The sequence below is a fragment of the Indicator indicator genome, chromosome 3 (assembly GCF_027791375.1).
Source record: "Indicator indicator isolate 239-I01 chromosome 3, UM_Iind_1.1, whole genome shotgun sequence".
In the NCBI taxonomy this organism is placed as follows: Eukaryota; Metazoa; Chordata; class Aves; order Piciformes; family Indicatoridae; genus Indicator; species Indicator indicator.
Window position 1 is genome coordinate 43753320 of NC_072012.1, and position 23764 is coordinate 43777083.

The window sequence follows — 23764 nt, forward strand, 5'->3', positions numbered from 1 at the left end:
TGAAAAAAAACATTGTTTTATTAAAGCATCCAACATTATATAGGAAAGAATGCAGGCATAAAATTTCCTTTTCCTTTTAAGTTTTTTTTCCACCATTTTGTTTGTTTTTGTTTTGTTTTTTAAAAATTACTATTTTAGGTCTTTATTTTAGGGCAACTTGAAGCCTAAAAGGAATTTACTTCATGTTTCATCACTATTAACACCAAGACAAACAGTGTACAGTCTTAAGCAGTCTTTTAAAGAACAGATTTTATTCCACACCTTGTGATTTATTTACTGTCTAGACCCATATTGAAATGTTCATCTTGGTTGTTAAGAGCTAGAACATTTTATATCAAGACTATGTCATGAAATATGGAATAAATTTCCATGTCAGGCATTTTCTTTTCCATTCAGTCTTCAGCCACATTTTATATTTTTCTGATAAAGTAGTGTATTAATATCTACTCATATTTCACTAGCCAGTCAGAAGATTATAAATTCACTATCTCCACATAACTATTTTCAGGGTCCTACCAATTTCTTCTAAGTTGAATTTGGCTATATCATGATTCTTTTTTTCTATGATTACTGACAAAATTGCAACACAGAGAGTAATTACAGGTGTCTGGTGGCTACATTTAACCACATAGCAAATCAAAGAGATCTCTTTCTTTCACAAAAGCAGTTCATCCTGTGTTAGGGATGTTTCCTATAACAAGCTTGAAATTAATGTTGAGCGAAGCGAGAAGTTTAGGGCCCCTCCTTTTCCTGCCTACAGGAAGTTAGAAATGAGATACAAAAGATGAGATCCCAAAAGGAGGTTAGTGAGAGGTTATGTGCCTAAATACCTGTTCCAGAGTAAATTACCAAGTAGTTAGACGGATATGTTACATTTAAATGAAAATACTCCACTTCACAATTAATTCTGTTGCATTTGGCTTGCAGCCAAGCATATGTCCTAAGGGGGCTGTAAAGTATATCTATGGATGCAATACTTCTGGCATGTGGCCAACCACAGAAGAAGTACAAGCTCAGGAGATGTCAGCTATTGAGATTTCTGTAGTTCGGAAATCCTGACTCTCAGCCTGGAGGTGTTAATGCTCCAGATACACCAGATAACCAAACATGGGGGAAAAAACAACAACATAGGGCTCAGGGTTCTGAAGTCAATAAACATGACTTTCCACGCTGAAGAAGGAAACCTACTCCTTCCATCCCCTACAAGCAAATTGCTTGCAAATTGGAAATAAAAATGGAAACAACTTCAGACGTTTTTCAAATTTCAGAACTAAATCCAGACTTTGTGCCTGGATCACTTTGAGCCCTCGAGGGATTTCAAGTGGCTAGAAAAACTGTAGTGTCTGTGTCACACTCCAAAGTCAAACCAAACACATGACATGAAAGCAGCAATGGCTATTGCTTGGATTAACTTGGTTTCTTAGCAAGGGCCTTCTCAATGTCATTTATACATTGTTATGGTGGGAGTTTAACTGAAATATCCAATTTTCATTCAAAAATTCTTCCTAGAAGCAATACTAACAGCCAAGAGATTTAAGTCTCCCAAAATGAAGTATCTAGCAGCTTTGCTGATCTAATTAAATTGACTCATTCAGAAAACGCCTTTTAATAAATTACAGATTTATGTATGTGTAGGCATTTACTTATTCTCACAAGAAGTACTGGTAAAAATATATTTGCTTGTTTTAAAGGAACTGATTACTAAAACACAAACTGTTCTAGAAAATGACACCTAAATTTAACATAGAGCATTTCAATTGCCATGTCTTGAAAACAGTCACGACTCTTTTGACATCCTGAGTGTTCTGCCTCATCCCTGCTTTCTTCCAATTGCTGGAACATCAAAAGTAATTGATTACAGAAATAGTAAATGCTGAATTAGTCTATCCATTACTGCAGTATGTTTCCCTTTCTCCCTGCTGTCCCATTTCTTTCTGTTCTTCCTCCCTTCCTTTTACTTCTACGTTGTTATTCATCTTTCTTTATGTTGGGATGACTCTCAAGGACTACACCAATTACTGAATGCAGCAGGGTATTTGAGAGTGGCACTCTGAATAAATTTCCTAACTAACCAAAAATGGCAAGACACCTCTCTGGCCTTCTGTTTCTCAGGAGTATATCCAACAAACAACTGCAGGCAAAAATATGGCCAGCCACTGAGAAGGGTGTATTTTGAAACTTAAAAAAAAACAACTGTTTAACTTCAGAGTTGGTACTTGAATGTCACAATCCTGTTTCTTTTATTCTAATCCAACACACTACCAGTCTCTATCATGTCTATGTCTGCTTTATCCACAACTCCCTTTGGAGAAAACATTTAAACCAAAATATTTTAGATTTTAGGCAATCTTCTAGGGGTGATTATTGCTGAGTTTAATACGGTTTGGAACTGTAACACAGAAATTTTACAAGCCAAAGTACATTTTTCTTACAGCACTTTGGGTGATTTTCCAAGCTAGTAAAAAAATAGGAGATTAACAGCACTGTATGGTGCCGTGTAAAATGCAAGAAAACACTGTACAATTTTTTCCGAAGAAACACAGCAACGTCTGTAATTCCTAGATGCAGCACACTAAATGTTACAATATGGGGTAGACCCGAGTTACTTTAGGAATTATAGGCACTACTGCAAGCTGTGTGGGTTGTTTTGTGGGCTGAAGTTCACTCAAAACAGATAAAAAAAAACAGAACTTCAAACCAGATTTATTTATAATTGAAATAAAGCTTCTCGGAATACCGTGCTACTATAACGACCATCTGGTGCCTGATAGCAGAGGGGACAGGCACTAGGAAGGAGAGTTTCTTAGTCTTCCCTTTAAGAAGACTAGAGGTAGAGGAGGGGGGAAAAAAAACAGTAAAAAGCCTTACTTAATAAATGATTTTTTTTAGCATGACAGCCAACTTTTTTTTTTCCTTCTAGAAGGTTTGCTCATAAAATGGAAAAATGAATTACAGCACACGTTCAAGGCTTCACTTGGCTCTGTCATTTTTGACAGACCCATTTTTATCTTAGAACTGGGAGCACTGCAATTTTGAAGCCTTTTACAAAAATTACGTTTTCCTTTGTGATATGGAAATAAATTCCCTAAGCAAGGGATGAGGTTCATATGCCATGGTACCAAACTCCTGTGCCACAAGGAGATTGGCTAGGTCAGGTAGCCAATGTCACACTGACAAAGGAAATTTCTCAAGGCATTTATGCAGCTTAACAAATTAAAGATATGAAAGAAACATTTCACGCTAAAGCACTGCAGACCTACACAGCTAAACATCGTTTCTGAAAAACAAATAATAAGAAAAAAATAAAAGTACAAACTTAACCTCCAGACAACTGGCTATTTTCCAATCACTCTACTAGCTGAGCTACTAATCATGCTTTTCAACCACGGAATTATGACGTTCTAATATATTTTCAGGAAAATTGTAGCTCAGTGAGTTGTAATTTTTAGATATGAACATATAATGTTATCCAATATAGGGGCTATGAAATACTTGTGACTTATGATATTAGGTAAAAGGGCTGTAAATTCATTAGCTTTTCCTTTGGAGCTCTTAAGCTGCTCTGTGGGTTTTTTTCCCCACATATACAGCAGAATTCTAAGTCCACCTGGCTGTAAGAGCTAACAAACCTCAAGACAAATATCTGCATTAAAATAAAATCCAAGATAATTGTTTTAATACTATTGAGCATTTTTTTTTAGTCCGAAGTGTTTACTGCATGCAAATTAGAACTGCACTACTCATGTATTTCAAGAATCAATGGCAAGTTAACACCTGGTTTGGGGCTGGATTTTGTTTCTTTGATTGCATTGTTTTGTGTCAATGTAAGTTACAGATATTACAAACTGAATGGGATATTCTGAGTTTGTTTAATGCATTTTTAAAGTTTTTCAAGAAGTAAAATTTACTGAGAATAAATTTGTGAAGAAATGCCATGTTTAGTATTTAGCATTATTGCTGATGAATAAGAGAGAATGGTCAACACTGAAACAGGCTTTCTAGAGGGGTGGTCAAAGTCTCAAGCCTGTCAGTGTTTAAGATGCCTTCCAGCAAAGTCTTTAATAACATGCTTCAGCCCTGTTCAGCCCTGAACTGGTCAGACAGTTGGACTAGATCATGATAGGTCCCTTCCAACTGAAATATAATTTTCTATTCTATAGCATATACAAACCCAAAAGAATTAACACAAGCAAAAGTAAACAGCATAGATTATGCCTTTGCCTACTATTGTTCATTTAGTCTTTCAAAAAAATTCAAGTTTAAAATTTCAATTGCCATTTGGAACAGTAATGACATTAGTTTCATGCAAATGGGAAACTGGTAAAATCAACCTGAGTTGATGACATGAATTAGTATCTGTGTCACTTACAGTGTGATTATTGTATACTCATCACAGCAGATGAATTGTGATTTACCTTTACAGTTTTACATGCCACTCATGACCTTGCAAAAGATAACCTGTTCTGGTAAAAGCTAATCTTTCTCTAAAATATCTTTTCAGTAAAAGAGGATAATAAGTGTTGGTATTAAATACATGTCTGTACCTCAACTATGATCCAAAATACTACACTTGAGTAAACTGGAACTATCTTCAGCACAAAAATAAAGATCTATAGAATCTGTCATGGTTTGAGACTGGGTGCCCTTAAGAAGCCACAGAAAGAGCGTCCAGGAGGTGCACCAGAAAATCCAATTGTTGTTATTTGCTTCCCAGAATGCCTGCATCTAGCCTTTATAAGAGGACAGCACAAGCTGCCTCTTCCCTTTTCTCCTCTCCCTGCTTCCCTCCTGACACAGCCCCCTTATCTCCTGTTTGGTATGGGGGAGGTTTCAGCTTTGAGCAGCCTGATAGCAGCCTAGGCCAAGCTGATTTTAAGCTGTGTTATTTCAGGGTGGGTGTAGGGGGGCAGTAGCAGGGAAGTTATGGGGGAAAGGGGGCATTCAGGTCTGCAATGTTGGCCTGGCTGGAGGGAGCTTTTGTAGAAGCTTTGGTCTCAGGAGGTTTTGGAGAAGTGTGGCCTGTGGATTTCTTTGCATGTTATATGCTTTACACTGTAATATTAGTTATGAATAGCACTTCCATTTAGACTTCCAATAGTATTCTGTATTTATATCCAATCCATGTGTGGAGTTTTCTTTAATTCCTTTGAGAAGAACCAAAAAGCCTGCCTTGCTCCCTTTTAACCCAAGACAGAATCATAGAATGGTTCATGTTGGAAGAGAGCTTAATGTATCATTCTGTCCAATCCCCTCCTCGAAGCAGAATTAACATTTTATTTAGATCAAACTGTTCATGCAGGTTTGCAGGTTATTGTTCAGGTTGGAAATAAAAAAAAAAAAACCAAACAACCAAACCCAAACCTATTTTTAATTGCTAAGCTGATAAATTCTAGGAGGATAAGGTACCTTTACTTTAAGTGTGTTGTACAGCTCAATAACAAAATAAAAAGGAAAAAGGAAGGACAGGCAAAGGTCATTGCAGATTTAGAAAACAGACAGAATTCCTAGTCTGTGTCTGACAAAAGCAAGGCCACATAACATGAACAAAATAAACAGTTTATACTCTAGAACACTCATTTGCTTCTGTGTCCCTTGGTAGGAAACTGAACAGCTTTTGCTGAAAGTTAGGCAAGGATAGCAGGTTGTAACAAGCAGACAACTTTGTAAATCTCCAGTTCACATGCTGGCATAGGTCACTCTCACTGTTCCTCATGAGAAGGCAAAGAAAAGAGAAGGTACAAGAGGGCAGTCCATGTAGCCAGATTGGCACTGAGGGATTAAATGAATCATGTAGTGAATGGAATTAAATGGAGGGCCACAAGGATGATCAAAGGGCTGGAGCACCTCTCCTGTGATGACAGATTGAGAGAGTTTGGGCTGTTTAATTTCTAACATATGAAAAATAACTGAAGTAGGTTTTTCTCTCTCCTAAATATACAGGTTGTGATAAAAAATATCATAAGCCAAAATTATCATAAGCAAAGTTTAACATAAGAATGAGTTACAGTGGTACCTCAAGTTAGCAATGGGCTGAAAAAAATATGCCAAAGACAGCAGCTCTAAGGATACTGAATGCAGACTTCCAGGAAGCATGTTAGTTATAGCAATCATATATTTGCAATGTGAGCAGTTCAGGATACTAGGAACTAGATAAAATGTGAATCACTGAGCAGATGGTAGGCTGCAAAACTGATTCAGGGTAAGTGACCAATGTGGAGACAAAAATCCATATACTACTGCCAAACCTCTTCATCATGTATTTTCCTATTGAATGTCTTTACAGACTTTGTAGCTGAAAGAATGAAATTAAAGAAACACCAGATCTGAAGAACAAAGCTAAATTATTTTTTTTTCATGAATGATATAACCACCTGAAAGATCTCTACCATCTCTAATTACTTTATCATCAGTGTGTTGCTTTGTTAAGTGTTATGTCACTACAAGCCAGCAGGATGTCAGCACCATCTTTTGCTGCTAATAGAATGAACACAAACCCTATCTGTACATATTGCTATGAATATGAGAAGAAGCTATAGTAATACCAGCCAAAAATGTCAAGACATGATGAAAAATAAATATGAGAATAGGCTACAGTTATGGTAGAGAGCAAGTGCAGGTGAACAAGTGTGCACTAAGAAAGTACAAGAAGAGTATTTTTATTGCCTATGAGAATCATAGAATGGTCCAGGCCAGAAGGGACCTCCAAAGGTCATCCAGTCCAACCTTCCCACAGTCAGCAGGGACATCCCCAACTAGATCAGGTTGCCCGGAGCCTCGTCGAGCCACACCTTGAATATCAACAGGGATGGGGAACCATCATCCTGTGCAACCTGTTCCAGTGTTCAACCACTCTCATAGTAAAGAACTTCTTCCTGATAGCCAATCTAAATCTGTCCTTCTCTAGTTTGAAGCCATTGCCCCTCGTCCTGTCACCACAGGCCTTTGTAAACAGTCTCTCTCCATCCTGCCTGTAGGCCCCCTTCAGGTACCGGAAGGCTGCTATCAAGTGTCCCCAGAGCCTCCTCTTCTCCAGGCTGAACAACCCCAGCTTCCTCAGCCTGTCCTTGTAGCAGAGGTGCTCCAACCCCTTGATCATTTTTGTGGCCTTCTTCTGGAACCTCTCCATCAGGTCCATGTCCTTTCCTATAATGAAGGCTCCAGAGCTGGATGAAGTACTCCAGGTGAGGTCTCACCAGAGCAGAACAAAGTGGCAGAATCACCTCTCTGGATCTGCTGGCAATGCATCTTTTGATGCAGCCCAGGATGTGATTTGCCTTCTGGGCTGCAAGCTCACACTGCCTGCTCATGTCCAGCTTCTCATCCATCAGCACCCCCAAGCCCTTTTCCACAGGGCTGCTTTCTAACACCTCATCCCCCAGTCTGTATTGATCGTGAGGGTGCAATACTCAGTATTCAAAGTTGTATGTAGCTCTTTTGCTAATGAGGCATATTCCTCCACAAACATTTCAGATCCTCCAGGCACAATCAACCATACATGTATCTACCTCTGGAGAAAAGTGAACAAGTCAATTCTACTATAAGAATTTGAGGCTTGACGGGGCTCTGGACAACCTGATCTAGTTGAGGATGCCCCTGCTTACTGCAGAGGGGGTCAGACTAGATGACCTTTGGAGGTCCCTTCCAACCCAGACCATTCTATGATTCTATGACTCTGATTCACATATATAGAATCACAGAATCACAGAATGTTAGAGGTTGGAAGGGACTTCCAGAGATCATCGAGTCCAACCCCCCAGCCAAAGCAGGATCACTTAGGGTAGTCTGCACAGGAATACATCCAGGTGGGATTTGAAAGTCTCCAGAGGAGACTCCACAACCCCTCTAGGCAGCCTGTTCCAGTGCTCTGTCACCCTCACTGTAAAGAAGTTTTCCCCCATGTTGAGGTTTATATCCATTGTTCCTTATTACTGTGCACCACCAAAAAGAGATTGCCCCACTCCATTTGACATCCACCCCTACATTTTTCAGCACTTCTTTCCTAATGTTGGAATATGCCACTAACATTTAATCCTATACCTGAACTTCCATAATCAGGGGAAAGTAATAATAATAATAATAATAGTAATAATAATAATAATAATAATAATAATAATAATAATAATAATAATAATAACAATCTTTTTAGTGGCTCACAATGTTTTTACTTATGAGATTTGAAGATTTTATTATTTTGAAGAAAAATGGGATATCTTGTTTCCCAGAACAACAACAAGACTTGCCCTAGCAGCCCTTATATTTCACGTACTGAGCAGTTCAGAAAATGTGCAAACATAACCAGAGAACTACTGGGGTGGAATAGAAGAGAAGCAAAATAGAAATAAGAGATTTGGATTTTATTTAAGAAAGCTTTTTCTTTCCCCATAGCAATTCTGATGAATTTGAACTTCTGTGGCAAAGATCTGCTAAGGAAGAAACCAACAATGCTAAGTTTCTCATATTATTCTTAGGTGCAGGATATGAAGACATCTGCCAGGGAAGGAAGGTAAATTAGGGACTTTTGCTGTATCACCTACTTGTAGTTCTATCCCAGAGGAAGGTAATCAGGAAGTACATGTATTTGTCAATATTGAAGGAATTTTAACTGTAACTGGAAATTGTAGCAAAAAACTGCTTTTCCAGGGCCTGGAACTGACAGGCAGTGGGGATATAACACTACCATTTAAACTTCCATTAAGATCTAAAAATTCCTATCCATGTAATTTTAAATCAAACTCTGTATTTGGCATTACATGATAACACTGAACAATTTTTAATTCCTTCTAACTTATGTTGTCATTTGTACTCATATAGAACAATTCTGTTCTAATTTCTTCCCCTTTTCCAAACTCAGATATGTTTAGCAGCAACAGATCTGTTGAAATTAATTATTAGCTATTTTTCTTCACTGGATCTCTCCATCCAGGACAAGCTTTGTCAAGGCCAAGTTTTGCTTGTTCAAGGCCAAGTTTTGCTTGAAGACTAAACAGGCATAAGCAAGATCAGAGTAAAAGCTTATAGCTAGTTGAAAAGTTAAGGAAGATATTCAGACTGAGACATAAGGACTGAAAAGCCATACAAAAGCCTATCAATAGAGCATAGAAAGGAAATTTGAAACAGCTGGGTTGAACAATAAAAGCAAATGCAGAAGAGATAAACAGGAAAGAGGATATGGTCATAAAAATGTGAATGAGAAATGGAAAACATTGAAAAGCAATTTTGAAACAGAATAATTTTAGTGAATAGAACAGAAATCCATTTCATCTTCAAAATGTATGAAAGCCACACAAGACTGGCACTCTGCTCTATCATATGAGGCTAGTTTAGCTGGAGATGCAACCTCATCTATACTCCAAAGGACAAGGAAATTTTGAATAAGTAAGGAAGGCCAAGTCTTCTGATTTTTAGAACTAGCTCTTAGTAGTGGAGTAGTTCTTTTCACAGGCTCAAAGAGTTACACCTAAAGAAGTGCCAATTCAAAGCACAAAACATGCAATTTGCAAAGTAAAGATCACACCTCTTGTTCTGTCATGGGCTGATACAATAATCGTGGATCAAACAGTGAGAATCTTTTTGAATCAATATCATTACTTGTGATCTAACCTACTTACAATAAAGGCTTTTTCAACCAGAGAATTCCTTAAGATCTATTATAAAGTTCCTACAGTATTTGAACTGTTTTTATCTGCACAAAGGTGGTGATATTTCAGGAATGGATGCAATATTTCACAAAAAAAAGATGCTGTCAAAATCCTTACTTAGAAGGCATGACTGAAATGGGTGACAAAAGGATGAGAAACAGGGCAATAATCAATTTTTCAGACCAAATCCTTCCCATCCCTTTACCTCATCTCTTTGAAGGACTTGGGACCAGCTCCCAGGAGCTGCTGATTAACTCACCGTCAGAGCCAGCAGTTTTCCATAGGTGAGGTGGGCTGGGATGTGGTCGCTCTTGGATCGCAGTGACTCCACGTACCAGTGCTCTGCTTCTGGCAGCCGACTCATTCTCATGTAGGCTTCTCCTGCAGGGTGAAACAAATGCTTGTGAGAACATCCAAAATTGCTCAAGAATTCCATCATTTATTATCTCATTTATAATTTGCTATGTTACAAATGGGTAGAGATTTTTTTAAAGGGTGAAGTGCTTTGAGCACCTGCGATGACACACACACACACACAAAAAGCCTTACAGACACTTGAGTGTGGAGACTGAGTTATCACAGAATCATAGAATGGTCTGGGTTGGAAGGGACCTCTGAAGGTCATCTAGTCCAACCCTCTCTGCAGTCAGCAGGGACATCCTCAACTAGATCAGAGCCCTGTCGAGCCTCATTTTGAATATCTCCAGGGATGGGGCCCCAATCCCTTCCCTGCGCAACCTGTTCCAGTGCTCCATCACCCTCATAGTAACAAACCTGTTCCTAACATCCAATCTAAATCTGCCCTTCTCTAGTTTGAAGCCATTGTCCCTTGTCCTATCACCACAGGCCTTTCTAAACAGTCTCTCTCCATCCTTCTTGTTAGGCCCCTTACAAGAAGCCCTTATTAGGTCTTAAAGGGCATGATGGAGATTAAAGTCTTTTTGGAACAAAATTGCAAGAGAGTGCTCTAGCTGCTAAATTTCAGTCAAAATCTCAAAATAACAGATATTTTATCAAACTTACTGTAGAAAAGATACTTCTTATCCATTGGTCTACAGTGCACAGCATGGAATAGTAAGGAGAATATGGAAAGTGTTTTCATTTAATCATAACACACGAACTAGAAACGGTTAAGAAAACAGTCCTGAAAATATGTGGGAGGGAGGGGCAAGACATTAAAAACCCTAATATCTGAACGTAGTTATATTAGGTCATCTGCCACAATTAGTTTTAATTAGAATATAATATCCATAATTTAAAAATTGCTAGTCTTAAGAAGTTGAGTACAAAATGACCAAACTTGGACATTTTACAAAGTGAAATCCTTTACTGTGAGAGGCTGAGGTAAGCAATTTTGAAGAACAACAGATGAATGTGAACACTGTGGTACAGATAATTGTAGTCTTAAAGTTTCTGAGAAAGAAGTTAGCATACAGAGAAAGACAGGCTCTTTCTCCAAGAATCAAATCACCAAAGTTCTCAAAGAGTGGAAAAAAGCAGTATTAAACAAGTATGCAGGAACATCACTTTTCAGATTAATACCCTGCAGGGGCTTTAGATACGTGCCCTTGCCCAAACCCATGATAGATTGAAAAAGCCTACAGGGCAGTCAGGATTTCATCATCTCACCAGAGGATTCATTCCAAATAAAGGTCTAAATATCTTTCCAAAATTATGAAGTCATAGCTTATCCAGTGTCACCACTGGAGGATCAAGAGAGAACTACAGCTATACAGTGAGTAGACGCTGGCAAAGGCTGCCTCCAGGTGAGTCACTGCCCCCCTCGTTCTGCATTGCATGGAAATTAATAGCTGTGAGGGCATCAGGGAAAGAGAGAAGGATCAACATTCTTTATTCAAGCTTGAAGCCAACTAATACAGACTCAAAACTCTGAAAAATGGTGCCACCTACATGCTCAAAGAAGCGAAACAGAAGGAACTCTTAAGTAGTATGGGAGGTATCTTGAGTATATATAGGGACTATGGAGGATTTTCTTTATGAAAGAAATGTGGTTTAGGTCCAGTTACTGTTCTTTTCTTTCCTTTTCTTTTCTTTTCTTTTCTTTTCTTTTCTTTTCTTTTCTTTTCTTTTCTTTTCTTTTCTTTTCTTTTCTTTTCTTTTCTTTTCTTTTCTTTTCTTTTCTTTTCTTTTCTTTTCTTTTCTTTTCTTTTCTTTTCTTTTCTTTTCCTTTTCTTTTCTCTTTTCTTTTCTTTTCTTCTCTCTTCTCTTTTCTTTTCTCTTTTCTTCTCTCTTCTCTTCTCTTCTCTTCTCTTCTCTTCTCTTCTCTTCTCTTCTCTTCTCTTCTCTTCTCTTCTCTTCTCTTCTCTTCTCTTTTCTCTTCTCTTCTATTTTCTTCCCTTCTCTTCTCTTCTCTTTTCTTTTCTTCCCTTCTCTTTTCTTCCCTTTTCATCTCTTTTCTTCCCTTCTCTTTTCTTCTCTTTTCTTTTTTCTCTCGAATACTATGTCCAGTTCTGGTGTCTCCAGTATAAGAAGGACACAGAGCTGTCGGAGTGAGTCCTGAGGAGGGCCATAAAGATTATCCAAGGGCTGAAACATCTCTGCTATGAAGAGAGGGTGAAGGGTTGTTCAGCCTAGAGAAGAGAAGACTCTGGGGGTCCCTTAGAGCTGCCTTCCAATAGCTGAAGGGATCCTACAGGAAGGCTGCAGAGGGACTTCTCATAAGGGTGTCTAGCAATAGGACAAGAGGGAATGGTTTTAAGGTGAGGAAGAGTAGGTTTAGGCTGGATCTTAGGAAGAAGTTCTTCAGTGCAAAATATTGTGGATGCCTCCTCCCTGGGGGTGTTTAAGGCCAGGTTGGATGAGGCCTTAAGCAGCTGAGTCTAGTTGAGAGGCATCATTAAGTGGAAAATTCCAGCCCAACCTGTTACCGCTTGGCAAAATATCAAGCAATTAACAAGATTCTTTTAAAAGTGCTGTAAGCAGCCATAAGAGATAGAGTTATTATCTGCTGGTAGTATACACTGACTGCACAGCCACATTTCAAAAAAGATGCAAGCTTCTCATCTATTTTCTATGATGGATTCTCTTATAAGAAGAGATTAACATCTTTGGAGCACTGTCAAATTCAATTTTTATAGGTTTTAAGAGCTCCACTACTTTACAAGCTAACCCCTTAAAACTTTAAGGGTGTTTCTGAGTGGCACATCTAGAAGTGAAGCTACAATATGTCAATCTAAATGCCAAACTGTAGAGAAGGGAGTTTTACTTCCCTGAAGATTTTACAGGGAATTGTCTAGAGCTGAAGAGTCTGATTTTCCCCATAAGTCCCAAATCATCAAGACTAGGGGCTCTGCTACTAATTTCATCTTCTAAATGATTTATAATTACATTCCTATCTGAAAAGAAATTCACAGAATAACAGAATTTTTAGGGTTGGAAGGGACCTCAAAGATCATTTAGTTCCAACCCCCCTGCCATGGGCAGGGACACTTTCCACTAGATCAGGTTGCCCAGAGCCACATCCAGCCTGGGATGGAGCTGCTAACATATCCCTGTGCAACCTCTTCCAGTGTCTCACCACCCTCATGGTGAAGAATTTCTTCCTAACATCCAATCTGAATTTACCCATTTCTAATTTTGCTCCATTCCCCCTAGTCCTGTCACTACCTGACACCCTAAAAGTCCCTCACCAGATTTCTTGTAGGCCCCCTTCAGACACTGGAAGGCCACAATAAGGTCTCTTCAGAGCCTTCTCTTGTCCAGACTGAATAACCCAAACTCCCTCAGTGTATTTCCATAGGAGAGGTGCTCCAGCCCTCTGATCAAGTAATTCAAGTAATTTGAAAACTGGCAAAGGCTCTGCACCACCATATTCAAAGACATGAGTAAAATCTAGAAACTGTTAATTGAAGTGTTAATTCAATCAAGTGATTTTACGTGTTAGAGCAATGCAATCTTAATAAAAGCTATTCCACCTTAAGACAGTTTTTCATCAAAATGACAGAGAAAAGATGTGCAGAGTGAGGAGGAGCTGGCTGATGTTCTTGTTGTGCCACTGTCCATCATTTCTGAAAAATCATAGAAAACAGGAGAGGTGCCTGAGGACTGGAGGAAAGCCAATGACACTCCAGTCTTCAAAAACTGGAAGATGAAACTCTCTAGGCAACTACAGACCTGTCAGCCTCACCTCCATCCCTGGAAAGACGATGGAGCAGCTCATTCTGAGGCCATCTCTAACCACATGGATGAAAAGAAGGTTATCAGGAGTAACCAACATGGATCTAACTAAGGGGAAATCTTGCTTGACTGACCTGGTAGCCTTCTACAAAGGTATGACCAAATGGACATATGAAGGCAGAAGAGTGGATATTGTCTTCCTTCAGCAAGGCTTTTCATACCATCTCCCATAACATCCTCACAGGGAAACACAAGAAAATGAGACAATTGGACTGTGAGGTGAACTGGTACCTGGCTCAACAACGGGGTTCAGAGAGTTGCGGTTGGTGGCACATAGTGAGTGGGCACAGCTCAGAGTCAGATTAATGCAGTTCTGTGTGTACAAGTCAGGACTGGCCTATTTCACTTCCTCCAGAGGTCCCTTCCAACCCCTAACATTCTGTGATTCTGTGATTTTGTCATTCAAGATGCATCTGTGTGTCTGAGATTAAAATAAGAAATTTGCCATTTACGATTATAGGTTTTCATAAACTTCAGACATGAATGATTTAGTCATAAAAGTGTGTCCACTGGCAGAACATATGCAGACCAATGCTACATGTGAGCAGATTGCTACATACACTTTAAGAATTACTAAATATGTAAAATATTTCAACATTGAGGTTAAAAATCTGAAAATAACAGAAATTTTTAATGAAACTTGTGTGATCTACAAAATTCAAGACAGCTGCATTCTACTTTGACCACATTCATGTTTATAAAGATGTAAAGGGTGAGTGCCAAGAGGATGGAGCCAGGCTCTGCTTGGTGACGCCCAATGACAGGACAAGAGGCAATGGGTGGAAGCTGAGGCATAGGAAGTTCCATGGAAACATGGGGAAAAAAATTTCCCTGTGAGGGTGCCAGAACACTGGAACAGGCTGCCCAGAGGGGTTGTGGAGTCTCCTTCTCTGGAGATATTCAAGACCCATCTGGATGCGTTCCAGTGAGATCTGGTATAGGTGATCCTGCTCTGGCAGGAGGGTTGGACTGGATGATCTTTCAAGGACCCTTCCAACCCCTAACATTCTGTGATTCTGTGATGGAAGGTAAAAATAGAGAAAGTAATTTATGGAAGCAAAAACCTTAGGACAAACTCGTATCAACATGCAGCCACGTGCAGTGGTGGCAAGAAATTCCACAGATAACTGGAGTAAAAGGAGACAAATTTGTCATTCAATTTTTTATTATTATTTTTTTTACACTTCAGTTCATATTTTCTGTTATTTATGACCCCATTTCTTAGCCTATTCCAAGAGGAGGAACAGAGATTTAATTGTAACTCTCACTTACCAATGTAGTACAAGAAAATACATTAATATGCAACTGAAGCATTACTTAGAGGAGTGTATACAGACTTCATTAACACCTCTATTAATGCTTCATGACAAACGGATGAGAAATAGAGGCACTGAGCTCACCGGAGATAATTTCATTTACATCTTACAACAGATGTGCATACAGCAGGAAATGATAAGGGTACGTACTAAAAAGCCAGAACCGAACAAGGGATTTTACTCTTTTCTCGCCTTTTGCTTCATTTACACATATTTGAAAGAGTACTTTTTTTCTGTCAGTCAAGCACAGACATTATGCCAGTATAGGCTTCTTTAAAACACTCTTAATAGAAGGACTTCCCATTAGAACCATGCCTAACTGGGATCCCTGTAGTCCTATTTCAGTACTGGAACATATTTTTGTATTAAAATGTTACAATTTTACTTTTATTTTTTTCCATACAAAACTCCATGTTTAAAACACAGAGGCATTTCAGGCTTAGACTCTCTTTCATTTTCTTTGTTTCCCAGAATATTTCCTAAGAAAACTCAGGTATTTCATAATACTTTTATCCAAAGGGATAAAACCAAGAAAACCTCAGAACCTGGTCTCAAATATGTTCACTACCCTCTCAGTAATCAACTGCTATAACATTCACACCCAGTTTGACTCCATCAAACAAAACAAAGTGAAAAGCAACAGACATTACAATCAACCCAGAGATTTACAGTCAACTTTGGACAGCAGATACAAACTACTATAAAAGTCTCAGAGAGAGAAGAATTAAAGTAGCAGGATGGGAGCAGGGAAGTGGAGAGAAGGAAGTACAATCTTTTATTCTTGTCACCACCGGGGTGGACTCCATCCTTATTTCCATAGAACATAAAATAGAATAACACTAATGAAAGGGGAAAAATTATTTTTTTTTCAACCAAGCTAGTTCTAAAAGAAAAAAGGTTTGTAATGTAGATTTAGTAAGAAAGTTTCATGAGATGCATACGAAGCACCCTGATGACTGGAGCTCAGACAAATGCAGGTACCACATACTGCATAAGGTATGATATATGTATTTCACAGATTAATCATCTTTGGCTCTTATAAAGTAAGCCTTGAACAGCATGAGATGCAAAACTACACCAGCAAAAATATTTCTTGGTGTTCTAAACAATGCAAATAATTCAATAAAAATGCATTTAATGGGAGCAAAGGGCAAATGGAATGGAGCCTTAACAATATTAACAGGTTTACACAAACAGCCACATCCACCCAAAAGCATAACCAAATAAAATGATAGTTGTGTTATAATCATCAACACAGAAAGTCCCTCTGCATGCTAAGCCTTTGTACTTATCATGCAAATCTCTGCAGCAGATGTAAAATCTGGCTCCTTATTCCTGTTCTGTACCTGGCTGCCCCTTGTGATGATTCGTTTTCTGTCCATGTGGAGTGCAGCAGAATAGGAAAGAGAAATCTAAATTCTAATCTGTACACCATTAACTGCATTCACACCTCGTATTCACTCCTGCAATGCTGGCTTATTTTGTAACTTGCATTTCTCATCAAAAATTTTTGCATTAAATGCATTCAAAACCAGATGTTCAGATGTTAGCTGGCAAGGGCAGATGAACTGTGATCAAGACATTTGTCTTTCTGACAGTATCTTGCCAATTGAAACCTGAACAATGCCACCCCAACATCTTTCTTGTTACTGTTCAGAAGCAAAATAAAAACTCCATGGTCCACCTCACACCACTTAACTGGCAGGAGCAGGAATTACTGTAGCAGGTGGGCCAGTGTGGTTTTAAAAGCAATGTAATACAATCAGCTGCACAATATCAGATTTCATGGAACGAAAAAGACTCCAGAGCAGAGGCTGATCCTTAAGCAATCCTAATATTGGCATTAAAGTGTTCAAGATCCCACAGGGACCATTTTATCTTTTGACCCCAGGTTTTAATTGAAACTTTAAACAAAATATATTACCTATTTAATGCAGCTGAGCTGGACTCTGGCCTTTGTAGTGCATGTTGCCATGCCAAGTAAATTAATCTGTGTAACCTTAGCATCTACTTTTTAATTTACATCAAAGAAATATGGCATAGAGAAAATAAATACCAAGCCAACCCTATGCAGATTGTTGAATAATTATTTTGATTCTAGTTTTAAATTTTTAGCTGGTTTGGGTTCTTTTAAGAAAAAAAAAATCTGAAAAGGTTTTACTTCTCGGTACAAAGCCAGAGAAACACATGGTTTCTTTAGCTGAGTTGTTGCACACCTGGCAAAATAAATCACAGCAACAGGAGACCAAAATCTACCCTACAACTTTTCATATGCACAAACACAGTACATCTGATGCTGGTCTTCTGGCCCTGTTTTCATAGCATGAATAAAATGCAATGTCAAATGGAGGGCTTTGCTTCTTAAGGCTCAACTTCTACCTTTAAGAAGCAAGCTGCTTAGTTTTAAAGAATGAGGATCAGTGAGGCAGACTGACAGACCAGAGCCATGAGTCATTGAGCCTGTCAGAGTAAAAGGCCAATAGAAGCAAGTACAGGAAAAGAAGTGCTGCACAGAGAAAGCAGGTGGTGTAAAGGCTTAACACTGATGGAGTGTTAATGCTACCCTACCTCACTCCAAGTGCTGGAGTTCAAACCCTAATTCAGTTTAAACAGTTTGTCACCTGTTTATTCTCTTTTGAGCGTCATGTACACAGAATCACAGAAACATTGAGGTTGCAAAAGACCCTCAGGATCACCAAGTCCAACCAATAACTCTACTCTACAAGGTTCACCCCTAAACCATATTCCCAAGCACAACATCCAAACCACCTTTAAACACATCCAGGGCTGGTGACTCAACCACCTCCCTGGGCAGCACATTGCAATGCCTGACCACTCTTTCCATGAAAAACATTTTCCTAATGTCCAGTCCACCATACAGGGAAAAAAAAAAAACTTGAGAAAATCTTCAATGACATGCCTGAATAATCATTAAAAATTAGAGAAAGCACTCTTTTCTTACATCACATGCCAACATGTGGCAATATATGTGCCACTAAATCAAGCAGAGGCTTAGAATACAATAATCACAGTGACAACTTCAGCAGATAATCCTCAAACTGCAATTATTTTTGGATTTCATAATAAGCCATGAAGACTATTTCCACATGTAGAGAAACAGGGAAAGACCCTTCCTTCCTGAGCAGAAGGGAAGCACCCCTGTTTCTTCCCCTTCCTGCCCCAGCAATGAGCACATGGTGAGTGGGCACAGCTCAGAGTCAAGATCAATGCAGTTTCAGGTGTACGAGCCAGGACTGACCTATTTCACTTCCTCTAGTGTCCCTCCTAAAGGCAGAGAAGGTATGCAATGATGGAAGTTTTAGAATAAATGTGTTCATAATTCTATCTTGAATACCAAAACAGGAATAAACATCCAGTCAGCCCTCTGATGCTCAACACCATGGTATGAGCTGTGAAGTGGATGAACTCCTGATAATGGATTCAGTTGCCTTGCTCTCCTGTCACACCTGATGCAAAAAAGACTGAATAGGTGTTTAGGATTTTTCTCACCCAGCTCAAGTCGGCAAGTCTAAGCTAGTCATCACAGCTCCTTTTACAGGAGAAGTAAAAGGAGAGACCTCAGGGGAGACTTTATTGTTGTCTACAACTACTCGAAGAGAGGTTGTAGGCAGGTGGGGTTGGTCTCTTCTCCCAGGCAACCAGCACCAGAACAAGAGGACACAGTCTCAAGCTGCGCCAGGGGGAACTTTAGGCTGGATGTTAGAAAGAACTTCAGAGAAAGAGAGATTGCCCATTGGAATGGGCTGCCCAGGGAAGTGGTGGGGTCAACATCCCTGGAGGTGTTGAGGGGAATGGATGAGGCACTTTAATGCCATGGTCTAGTTGATTAGATAGGGTTGAGTGATCGGTTGGACTTGATGATCTTGGAGATCTCTTCCAACCTTGCTGATTCTATGATTCTGTGATTCTGTGAAGTATGCTTGCAGGATATAACCTGCATAATCTAAAATCAGATGAGCTTAATTATTCCCAGAGGTATCTTTTTCTTTCCATATTATGAAGAGAGCAGCCCTGCTGTTAATATCGCTGCACTTCCTTCAAGTCACTGCCCAACTCTTTATGCAGCCTCTTGGATTGCCATTGCAGAACAGTCAACAAGCCACACTTCAGCAACTTGTGAGGAGGAAGTTTTGGTTTCCCTGCAACAGCTGTCGTCACAACAGCAACCAAAACACAAATATAAGCTGCATTAATGATAAGTTGCACTTTCCAGGGCTCCATAATAGCCCGTTCTCTTTGCAACAGGCTGAAAGGGGCTAAGGTAATCTTAGCTGACTTCAACTTGTTTTGCCATGAGGGCACCCATGAAGTGTCAGCAGCTGCCTAAAGGAAATACAAGCCAAGACCAGGCAAAGGACTGAGCTGGTCTCTGTGTTCACTGTCACTTTGTGAGTTAATAAATGCAAATCCCAGGAATAGAGTGAACTTGGACATTAGGCACTGTATTTATAAAGGAAGCTGAGAAAGGCCTCCTGAACCTGAAAAAGTAACCAATAGGCAAAAAAGTGAAAAGCTAAAGAATCTTACAGGCCATGGTTGTTCCTACGGGAGCATCTATTCATGGAAAAAGAAAAAGGGTGACACAGGCCTGCTTTGTGATGGAACAACCAGAATCACAGAATTAACCAGGTTGGAAAAGACCTTTGAGATCATCAAGTCCAACCTATCACCCAACACCATCTAATCAACTGAAGCATGGCACCAAGTGCCTCATCCAATCTTTTTTTAAACACTTCCAGGAATGGTGACTCTACCACCTCTCTGGGCAGCTCATTGCAATGGCCAATCTCTCTTTCTGTGAAGAATTTCTTCCTAACATTCAGCCTAAAATGTTAGAATCAACACTGGTTTACTTTTTCCATTTTCTTTACTTCTGAGGAGCAATTTCATCAGAATGCAGAAATATGTATCTGCCCTAAAGAGGGCAGTCAAACTTTGGAGGGTTTGCTGAGGCACTGCAGTACTCCAACAATCACTGTAGGACACAAACAGTAAACAGAGGCTTAATTCACAGAATGGTGACTGTTGATAATCCCATCAAATGCTGATAATTAAGACTGATAAAAGCCTAGTTCAGCTAAGACTCCTTATGAAGGCAATAATCAGCTTGTGCATTTCAGGGATCTTACTCATTTGCATTAATCTGCTAAAGGTCAGCATCCAGGGAGAACTAATTTGTCTGCTGAACTCTATGAACTGTTAAGGAAGTGTTTATACTATTACTGACATGAGACACTTTGTCATCCACCCTGACATCAGAAATACTCAATCTAGCATTTGCAAACGTGCAGCATCTGTCAAAATTACAGTTTTAGAGTATTTTTCTCCTATGCCCAAGCACTTGCAAGGAGCTAAGATGCCTTTCCTAAGTAAGTAGTGAGTTGTGCCTCCTTTCAACACCTGTGTCAAAACAATTTTTATCAACCAATACATTCCCCTGTATTTTAGGCACTGGGAAGGGAAAAAAAGCCACAAACCTCCACATGCTTCCTGTTGACCTTAATTGTCTCTCTCTATATATTTTAATTGCTTTACTTTGAACTATTTTAAAGGCATCTCACATCCCTTTCTGTACCAGACAGCAGTTCACAGAGTCTACTGGGTATTGCTTAGCAGAAACACATGCCCTTTCAGGGAGAGTTCCACTTAAAACATCTCTGGAGCAAAGAATGCCTTCTTTTTTACAGATCTGAATATTATAAATACTAATTTTTATGTTATTTCTTTTATCTGCTTAATGTACCCTGTATAAAGATGTGACGAAAAACACGTGGAGTTGAAGTTTAAAACCAAAAACAAACACCTCAAGTAAATTAATATTTCTTGCAGTATTCCAGGAATTCTGCTAAAATTTGGGAAGACAGATAGGTTGCTCCTATAAGAAGAATTCTCCCACTGTTAGTGTTTATCTAACAGTGTATCAGCTGGGAAATAAGTTTTTGACACAATTTGAAAAAAAAAAAAAAAAAAAAAAAATCCAGCTACCTCTGTGGACCTGTTTGGATATATTGCTGGTTTACATGGGAATTTAAGATCCAACACCCACACTAAATTTCATGTCACAATCAATCTCACTCTATTTTCTATGAATTAAGTGCATTTTCTTCTTAGTTTCGAAGATGACTAAAAGTAAAAAAAAAATAATAATCCCGTATGATTGCACATGAGGTCTCCAAGTCACTGGGTGAGAAATTCTGGAGGCAGAGAAAAATTGCAACCATACAAGTGCTGCATGGACATTATTAAAGATATCCAGTGTCTAACAGCTTCATCATTTATTATGCCTTATCCAGTATTGCTGGTGTTGGCATTTAAGCTTTGAAACTGGTTGGGGTTTTATCTACTGATGACAGTTATTTTTGTTTTTATTAGCTAATTCATTTGAGCAGCAGTTGCCTGGCTAAACTCTTTTGTTTTACCCTGCCTCAAGTACCTTTCTGAAGCACTAACAACACACTTACCCATCATGTTGTATAAGCTCTGTGGTGCAAACTGCCTTGGCATTTTCTGTATTGCTTCTTTGTAAACCGTAAGGGCATCCTGAAAAGAAACACACAAGTGGGAGAAATCGTTAGTAAGGCACCAATTTCAAAAGCACTCTTTCACAGACAAAGTATAAATCAAACTGTCTTCCTTCCCCAGTCTTTCAAATATGAAGTAAAACTAAATTATCTTTCTTCCCCAAATGAAAGGTGCAGAGAGAAAGAAAACATATTGGTGTCAAAAATATCACCGAAAGTTCATATTTCTCATTTTTAAAAGGTTTACCAAATTCAGTGAAGACAAAGCACTGACAGCTGAGATAGAGTAAGTGACCTAAAAATAAAGAAATCATTGTCTACTGCCAAGTAATAACAAAACATAATCCTCACAACTGAAGCATGCTCCACAGAAAGAGATGGTCTACCATGTCAACAATGCTCAACATTAGATTCCCTTCACAAATGTGTTGTGCCTTGAATCACTTGATCATGCATTTATGACTCATTCAGCACTCAGGATGCTTACTAGTCAGTCTGTTACCTCTGCATCATTTTCTACATCAACGCACTGAAAAGCTGCAGCTTGTAGAGGCTGAAATATGCTTGAAAATAACCCCAAGTGCATGATCAAATCAAGGCTGGGTCAGACTGCAACGACCACCTGGCAGAAATCTGATGAATTACATTCTTAAGATCCCTTGCACCTCCCAGGTACTGCACTCGAACTCTACGCTATCGGTCTTAGAGATAACGTGCTGCTGTTCTCTTATCTTTATGGATGTATTAGCTGCCTGTGACTGTTTTAACCAATTAGTAATTGCCACCTGGCAGAGCTGGATTCAGCAGACAGATGACAGAGAATCCATAGAGTTTGTGCATGCTTAAATTCCTGAGGTAACTGTCACGGAAAGGGAGAGGTGTACGATTAAAAACCATGTGTAACTCCTGGCAATGCAAAGAGAGAATGACTTTCAAATTCTGATAAAGGTTAAAATTCAAGTGGATGCCTAGGTTTAGTAATTTCATCAGGAAAAAAGGAGAGCAATCACAACAGTCACATCTGCACCCATAAACAAGATTGAGCTGGCTTGAGTGCAGCCTCCGGTTACACCAAAAATATCCAGATCCTCTTTAGAGGAGACCCAACACCAAACATAATTGATTTTTTTTTCAACTAAGGATGGACTTATTCTATTTTAAATTAAAAAGTCAGTAGACTTTAGGTCAGCTGATGTGTAATCGGGCTGTATCCTTTGCATACCACCCATGGAGACAAAGCCAAAACCAATGAATTAACACATAACAGAACTGACCACTGTTAATATTGATTCTGACATCAGAACATCACACTGCTAATTGACATTGTCACACCTCTGGCTGTAGATTGTAAATGCTCTCTGCAGAGAATGCTAATTTTGATTTGGTGAAATTCAGTCAATTTGTCCTTTGATGTATTTTTTAAGTCTGGATGGAGACAAGAGGTATTATTTATGTATGAAGGTTTTATCATGAGACTGTAGACAAATCTAGACTCTTACCTCATAGTGTCCTTGTTCATGAAAGAGTTTTCCTAAATTATAAAGGCAGCTAGTAACAGAGCTTTTATGAGCATGAGGATCTTTTAAATTTTCATCAGGGATCTCTGAACACTTCAGGAAAGTCCTCCTGGCTTCCTCTGTCTTCCCTTGGTTCATCAGAATGATACCAGTATTTAAATAGGCAGCTGCAGAGAGGGAAAAAATATTATCTTTTAATGGGGTTCCATTATGTTCTACCTAATCTTTGTTTTACTTCAGATCAATCTGTTACCTAATTTAGCTTTTATATAATATAGATCAATCATTAGTGAGGAATATATGAGGTAATAGTTCAGAGACAAGGAAAGGAGAAAGAGGCTCTCAAGAGTGAGGAAGGAGGGAAGAGAACACTGGTTAGGAAGGGTGCTCCATTTTTTTTCTTCTTATAGGACAGTATCAAGCATATAGCCTCACTATTTGAAATGTAACAAAAATATATACATATATTTCCACATAAATGTATATATGTACACATGTATATGTATATGTACATATACATATGTGTATATGTACATATAGAGAACATTTAACAC

At 38.9% G+C, this 23764-nt stretch overlaps 1 protein-coding gene across 1 annotated transcript in view; it reads right to left on the reverse strand.

Annotated features, from left to right (window-relative positions):
* The window catches only part of TMTC2 (transmembrane O-mannosyltransferase targeting cadherins 2), a 265543-nt gene that overhangs the window by 52916 nt on the left and 188863 nt on the right, over window positions 1-23764 (reverse strand). The window contains exons 6-8 of the mRNA XM_054399725.1: window positions 23193-23377; window positions 21634-21712; window positions 9898-10019 (exon numbers count right to left, since the gene is read on the reverse strand). Coding sequence (XP_054255700.1) covers window positions 9898-10019; window positions 21634-21712; window positions 23193-23377 — 386 coding nt within the window. The remainder of the gene's footprint in view (window positions 1-9897; window positions 10020-21633; window positions 21713-23192; window positions 23378-23764) is intronic.